We start from the raw sequence: 7,853 nt of genomic DNA on the forward strand, positions 1-7,853 counted from the left end.
CCTAATAGAATGGTTCGCTGTATAATAAAAGACATAAATATAAAAAATAGTTATGTAATTCATTCATCACTTTATAAGCGTATGTTTTAAGTTTATTCAAGAAATAATTTATTTATTTGTCCATAAATTATCTAAATGCAAAAGGTTTTTCTCCAAACAACCTCAATATTTCTAGTACGAGTTTTCATATTAGCTATAGCCCGACCACAAAATATAAAATGTGTTCTACTTATTTTACGGAAAAAAATGGAACTATTCTTCCTCTAATAACGTACTTCCGACTGACCCGGTGGCCAAAACTGGAACTAACGTTGCGACAGTCGCCATTTTGCAAAACTATTATACTAGAATCCGCGCCACGAAAGAAGTCCCGTGGCTAAAACCTGAACTAAAATTGTCAAATTACACAAAATTGACAAAATGACCGCCATTACTAAATGACAATGAGAGTCGCGTCTACGAGATTTGTTTTGTGGCGCGGAGTATAAATAAGCAACAATGACACCAGCGAGAATAGGGCCTGATAAGTTTGTGGCAATGAAAAAAAATTACAATGGCGCCCCCAAACAAGGTTTCAAGTTATGGTCAGGCTACACTAACCGCAGTGCAGCTAGACGGGGCCAAATGGACCCCTCGATTAAGGCTTTATATCTCGCAAAAATATATTCACAATAATGGTTGGAGTTCCGAGTTGGTAGCTTTCAATTTAGGTTAGATACGACTATACTAATAGCCATTGCTTTATAATAAAGAAAAATATAGACACAAAAGAAGCACATTCTTCTCGCTGAGTTCTTCTCGCTGAGTTTCAATTATAATTTAATATTATAAAAGAAAATGATCTCTAAGCGACTTCGTTCACTTCAGATCACGACTTCGTCCAGTTCAGATCACGACTTCGTTCACTTCAGATCACGACTTCTTCCACTTCAGATCACGACTTCGTCCAGTTCTGATCACGACTTCGTTCACTTCAGATCACGACTTCGTACACTTCAGATCACGACTTCGTTCACTTCAGATCACGACTTCGTTCACTTCAGGTCACGACTTCGTTCACTTCAGATCACAACTACATCACACCGCAGATGTCTACAACACCAATACATCATAACGATGTCGAGATAATAGTCAAAGTAGACTATATAGATTCCTTATTTTAAACATTCTATATCACTACATTGCGATATATTTAACTACAAAAACTCGTACTAGGGCCGCGATCGATTATTATTATTGTGTAATTAATTTTACATATATCCATAGCACGAAACCTCTCTCTCTGCTGCGCCATGACATTACACTGTATAAATTAGTTCCTTGATGGTTACATAATTTTAAAAAAAGGTTTCTCATAAATGTATTTTATTACTATCAGATAAATTGGTGTCATGACACGGCAGCTCAAGTGTACAAGATATTTCACACAATGTAAAAGGCAGTGAAAATTAAAATTATATAAAACAATCTCTAATGGCCTTATCCGCGCTACAGACGTTCAGTTTTAACTGTACAGTTTTATTTAAACGAAATTTCAAAATCATTAGTTACACAGTTAAAACTGACGGACACTACACACGTTAAATTTAACTGTTCAGTTATAACTGCACGTCTGTAGCGGGTTACACAGGCAGAGTTTTTGTGATAGCTACATATTATAAACTCTTACAATGGATCAAGGGCTTGCAATATAGTCATACCTCCTTAATCAATCCTCTCTCTCCCTAAGCCCTCAATTAGTTTGGACTATGGAAGGTAGAATATTTCAAAAGTCAAATTCCTCAATTGTCCAATTATAAAACGTACTAGCGGACGCCAGCGACTTCGTCCACGTGGAATTCAGTTTTCCCCAAATCTCCACAATCTCAATTATTTCCATTTTAAATTTTAGCCAAATCGCTCCTAGTAGCAGCGTTAAAGAGTTACAAACATCCAAACAAACATCCAAACAACTTTCGCGTTTATAATATTAGTAGGATAGGATGATATTTTATACAGGATATCATGAGGAATCATGTCTCCAGTCGCTAGAACAGAGTCGTGGCAACCCTTCACTAGAGACACAAGGTTTGGTCTTTCTTGTTTAATGGTTAATGGTGTTTTTTGTTCTACGTATTACTCTTCAATATCCATTAAAACATTTTTAAATGCACAATGATAGGAGAATTGCATAGCATTTTGATTTTTTTAACATTTCAAGCAATATTCTACTGCCCACAGGGCAGAAACGTTAAATATTGGTATGCTGAATAAATGAAATGCCACTGCTTTATTGGATGAGAAAGCAATGCTGTCCGGTACAAACGATGTTATCCGAAAGAAACGATGCTGTCCGGAAGACGCGTCACACTTTATTGTCCGGTAGAGCCCGCTCTGGCCAGGAGAGGCGACGTTGTCCGGAAGAGGCGACGCTGTCCGGTAGAAGCGACGCTGTCCGGTAGAAGCGACGCTGTCTGGTCGACGCTGTCCGGCAGAGGCGACGCTGTCCGGCAGAGGATGCTGTCCAGCAGAGGCGACGCTGTCCGGCAGAGGCGACGCTGTCCGGCAGAGGCGACGCTGTCCGGCAGAGGATGCTGTCCGGCAGAGGCGACGTTGTCCGGTAGAGGAGACGCTGGCCAGGAGACGCGACGCTGTCCGGCAGAGGCGGTGCAGGAGGCTAGTTGAGCGCGAGCACGCTGCTGGCGCCGAAGGGCGGGCGGTAGTGCACGTCCAGGTCCTGGAACAGGTCGGCGGGCGGCGCCACGTTGGCCAGCAGCACGCGGCCCAGCGCGGGCGACAGCGCGCCCGGCAGCCCGCCCTGCAGCGACGCGCGCACGCTTATGCCCGCCCAACCTGCCGACATGGAATTATAATAATATATTCAGGTATTATTTATCTGCCGATTGGGCAAAGACCTGCTTCCCTTGCAAAGGAGATTATTCACGCTCCATACATTTCTGGGCTCTTTTTTGAAAGTGCCGGCCAACAAAAAAAAAATAGCACGACTCGTTAGAATAAGCCATTTGGAGCAATAGCTAATATGGCATGAAAGTTGTCGGGTGGATCTGAACCAAGTTATACAGGTTCGACGATTCGTTATTTCCATACATTTTGTCGATTTTCAGAAGTGCCCGCCAAGAAAAAAAACTGATGCGTATCGTTAGAACTGCCCATTTGGAGCAATAGTTAGTATGGCACAAAGATTGTATTTCTAGTTTTTTTTTCTTAGCGGGAACTTTTAAAAGTTGACAAAATGTATGGAAATAACGAATCATTGAACCTGTATAATTTGGTTCAGAGCCACCTGACAACTTTTATGCCATATTAGCTATTACTTCAAATGATTAGTCCTAAAGATTCGTGCAATTTTTTTTCGTTGGCCGGCACTTTTAAAAATGGCCCAAAATGAATGATCTCCTTTTATACAGCTGCCCTTTGCTGTTAGTTTTAGTATGAAGATGCAATTTTATTTTTAGATGGAAGAGTTATTGTAAATTTCAATCCAGATACGTGAGGTTGTCTCACGGCCGCCATCTTTGTAAAAGGGGTACAAACGTTGTAAGTTGTTGTTAAAATTTATTTAACAAACTATACAAAACAAAGAAGTACGGGTGTACTTTATACCTTCCGTTCGCCTCGCCCAAATACTTTTCATAACGCTTTCAGCTTACTCCCCAAGTCGAGCTTCCCCAATCCACATAGCTCTAGATAATGTAGTTGTCTTTGCAAGTGCAGTTACCTTCAGAGGGCGGCTCGAGCGCGAGCACGGCGGCGCGCGCGGCGGCTGCCCAGCGCAGCGCCGCGTCGTGCGCCTCCTGCTCGTCGTCCAGCAGCGGGTCGTGCAGCGCCAGCAGCACCACATCCGGCGCCGGCAGCTCGTCCGCGCGCGCCGCCGTCGCGCCGCCCGCCGCCCGCAGCGCGCGCAGCTCCTCACGCAGCTCCGCACACGCCGCCCGCGCGCCCGACACCAGCACGTGCGCGCGCACGCCGTGCGACGCCAGCAGGCGCGCCGCCGTCACGCCGCACGCGCCCGCGCGGTGCGCCGCCGCCAGCACCACCGCCACCGGCGCCTGGTGCGCGTTGCGCGGCTCCAACCGCCGCCCGCCGCCCGCCAGCCGCAGCGCCACGTCGGCGGCGGCGCGCGCCAGCAGCGTCAGCGCGCAGTCTAACAGGCCGCGCGCGCGCATGCCCTGCCAGAAGGCGCGGCGCAAGCGCGGCGCGGCGGACGGTACAGCGCGCCCGTCGTCCGCCGTGTACACCGTCGGGCCGCGCAGCGCGTCGGGCACTCTGATGCGCTGCGGCGGCGGCGCAGCCCCCAGCACGTTCTCGTCGTGTCGGAAGCTGGGCGGCACGACGTCGGGGCGCGCGGGGGCGCCGCGCATCTCCTCCCACAGCGCGCGCTTGTCGAACAGCGCGAGGTTGCCCTCGAAGTCGAAGTCGTCGCTGAAGGCGGGCTCGGCCGCGTCCCCGAAGCACGCCTCGTCGCGGCGGCGCGCGCGCTCGTGCGGCCGCGCCTTGCCCGCCGAGCCGGGCGCGCCGCCGCTGCCGCCGCCGCCGCTGTGCGCATTGCCGTGCGAACTCTTGCCGCGCCCGCCCTGCAATTATTTAAACACCTCTATGCAAACTGACCTTCGTCTACAGCAGTCGCAGCATAGCACGATACTTTACAGAGGTATGGGGCGGGGGCTGACCAACACACTCCCATCATACACGTGTATTTTAAGTATTCGAGAATTATTTTGTTCTAGAATTATTTCAATAATGTAACAAGACAAGATCTCCTAAGATATTCACTTTTGTTCAAAATTATATACTTGTGAAATTTATTTTATTATTATTAAAGATTAATATATTTTTTATAAAAAGACTTCCGTAAATAACACATTATTTTAGAAGAAATTTGATTAGCAGAAAAAGATTAAATTATCCTTAAAAGAAAGACGATAATAAAAATAGCTAAGAGTCCCAAAATGTGCAAGGGTTAGAGAAACAATGAAATACCTGTATGTCGATGGGCTTGCTGCGCGGCGGCGCAGGCTGTGTTGGGTTAGCCTGAAGAGTCTCGCACACGGTGGCGCGCTGCGGCTTCTTGCCCTTGCCTACAGCCACCGTGCTGTGCACCCGCTCCGTCGCCGCGGGACGCGTCGCTTCGATTATCTTCAGATCCTTTATATCTGCAGCACTGTAAACATTCATGATATTAGAGCAATGTTCCTACACCTCCCCCTACCCTGCAATGTATGGCCAAGCAATTTAGCAATTTATTAGGATGCAGTTTAGAAACTGTCAGAGATATGGGTAAGTACTGTAACCTGTATCTCTTCCAAACTCATTTTCAACGAAGAGTGCATCATCACTCAACATCAGATGAGATTGCAATCAAGGGATAACTTGTCATTAAATAACAAAAAACTGGATTGTTTTGAAATAAAGAAAACTGAAACTGTTAGTACTGTATCAGTTTTCTTTATTTTATTTTCATCATAATATTGTTCACCCACTACACACATATCTGAGGCTGGACCAAAGAAGTAGTTGAACAAATAAGATGCCTAATTCGGCTCACTGTTGAGTGTGTTCATGTGGTATTAGCCTAACTCCTCTCATTTTGAGATAAGACAAATGCTAAGATATTTGTCTTCTGGCCCAAAGTGCATTGGCTGACTTTACACACACAGAGAATCAAGAAAATTCTTAGGTTTTTCTGCAGAACCCTTGTTACTTTAATTTTAAGTTTTCGGCTATAATTACCAGCACTAATTTAAATTAAATTATGACATAACTTGACCTTTCAAAAGTGCTTGTACACAAAGCCTAATTGAAATAAATGAATTCTGATTTTGATTTGGTTTGATTATTTGTTTCTATAATTTTGTAAACCATCTACTCTTTTTAACCGACTTCCAAAAAGGAGGAGGTTCTACGTTCGGCTGTATGTATGTTTTTTTTTTTTTTTTTTTTTTTATGTATGTCCAGCGATAATTCCGTCATTTGTGGACCGATTTTGAAAATTCTTTTTTTGTTTTGAAGGGTTTGATTCCAGGGTGGTCCCATTTTTTTCATGTCAGGATCTGATGATGGCATCCTGGAGAAATTGAAGGGAACTTTCGAAAATCGTAGGGACGGCTAGTGCGTTTGTTAGTGTTTCCATAAGGTATTTTAAACCACTACAATTTAATGAAGGTTTGGAGTTGGTCTGATGATGGAGCCGAAACACAGACGATGGAACTCGTCAACGATTTACAGCAGGTACCTTTTGTTTGGGCTTGATTTATTTGTATTGATGAGAATTTTCCACCTGGATAGGTTGTGACTGTATTAAGGGTCTGGTGACGAAGATGAAGGAGAGTTAAGGGAACTCCTCGACGGTTCACAGTAGCTACCTTGTGTTTGGACTTGATAAATTTTATATTAATGAGAACTTTCCAACCATATGGATTGTGACTGCATCGGAGGTCTGATGATGAAGACGGAGGACAGTCACCTTTCACGTTTTTCTGAATATTTATATTAGGTGTGGATAAAGGGGGAGTGAAATTTTGTATATGAGTTAAGGTAGTATTTTTAAAATTGTGATTTTAGGACTTAGATACTTATTATAAGAAAATAACGTTTCATTTGTGTTCACACTCAGTTGGTGTGCTAACACTAAAAATTAAAAAATAAAAATTTTAATAAAAAAAATTCAACCGACTTCCTACTCGAAAATTAACCTAAACTAAAAAGCAAAAAATAACATCTTACCTATATGCTACCTTCGGATCAGTTTGAAGGCGGTGCCAAGCCAGTGATGTTTTAATTTAAGCCGTTTAAATTACAAAATTTCTGTGGTTCTTTCAGAAACGGCTTTAATTAAAACATGACACTGGATTGGCACCGCCTTCAAACAGATCCGAAGGTAGCATATAGGTAAGATGTTATTTTTTGCTTTTTAGTTTAGGTTAATTTTCGAGTAGGAAGTCGGTTGAATTTTTTTTATTAAAATTTTTATTACATACATGTAAAAAGAGTAGATGACAGATCCTCTTTCACACTCCAACCATCTTTACTTTGTCCTTTCTCTCTTCTTGTATCAAGCAGTTTCAATATTATTTTGGTAACTCATCACATGTCCATACCAAGCTAAGCTTTTACTCCACAACTTTTCTGTCACTGACACCACTTGCAGAATTTCTGCACTATAATATCTCCTACGTACGTGGCTAGTTTCAACATAAAATTAAACATTATTACTTACTTTAAAGTAACCTGCGACTTGGGATACGGGAAACCGTTTCTAAATGCTTTGTTGAGAGTGATAGTGTTTCCGTCGGCCTCCAGGATAGTGCCCTGGTAACATCCCAGCGGCTCCCCGCAGTTCACCGAAACCGCGTACCCGACCCACTTCGACATTATCACAATCGTTCACCTTCTAGAACTAACCTATGTTCTTACATCAACTTTTATTTCACATCAATTATAATTTAATTACTACAAACATGTGATACACATTGCAAACAACCAGTATTTATAAATAATATTGTATTGTATTTCTATTTTGTTACACTGATTCAATAAAAAGTTAATCACAAAACAAGAACAACAATCAACACATGACATAACAATCAACGAAGTACGAAATAGAAATACGAACATGGCGTTGACAATTGTTTGACATCCAAAACGACATAGACAATCAAAATGACAGTCCGAATTTGCCCTGACCTTAAGGGAATTAGCTATGGAGTTGCATCGATCCAAAAAAACCAACCCAGATTTTTTTCTGTCGTTTTCGAAGTGGACGAGGTAAACGCACATATCGAAAATATATATTTTGATATTTTTTGCCTTACACTTTGTGTGCAGTACACACGCGCAATAATTTTTACACACAC

The 7,853-nt window shown here is 43.2% G+C and overlaps 1 protein-coding gene across 1 annotated transcript; it reads right to left on the reverse strand.

Annotated features, from left to right (window-relative positions):
* Window positions 1–38: 38 nt before the first annotated feature.
* Window positions 39–7,604, reverse strand: LOC112044836 (enhancer of mRNA-decapping protein 3). The gene is made up of 4 exons (XM_052887633.1): window positions 7,217–7,604; window positions 4,981–5,161; window positions 3,719–4,574; window positions 39–2,832 (listed from the first exon to the last, which is right to left on the reverse strand). The coding sequence occupies exons 1-4, from the start codon at window positions 7,369–7,371 to the stop codon at window positions 2,657–2,659; spliced, it is 1,368 nt and encodes a 455-aa protein (XP_052743593.1). The 5' UTR covers window positions 7,372–7,604; the 3' UTR covers window positions 39–2,656.
* Window positions 7,605–7,853: the final 249 nt, after the last annotated feature.

Source organism: Bicyclus anynana, chromosome 20, assembly GCF_947172395.1.
Source record: "Bicyclus anynana chromosome 20, ilBicAnyn1.1, whole genome shotgun sequence".
NCBI lineage: Eukaryota > Metazoa > Arthropoda > Insecta > Lepidoptera > Nymphalidae > Bicyclus > Bicyclus anynana.

Coding starts and splice junctions, on each gene's coding strand:
- LOC112044836 (XM_052887633.1), bottom strand. CDS start 7,371: ATGTCGAAGTGGGTCGGGTACGCGGTTTCGGTGAACTGCGGGGAGCCG. Junction 5,162..7,216: donor AAGTCGCAGGTTACTTTAAA/GTAAGTAATAAT, acceptor GAATGTTTACAG/TGCTGCAGATATAAAGGATC. Junction 4,575..4,980: donor GCAAGCCCATCGACATACAG/GTATTTCATTGT, acceptor AAATAATTGCAG/GGCGGGCGCGGCAAGAGTTC.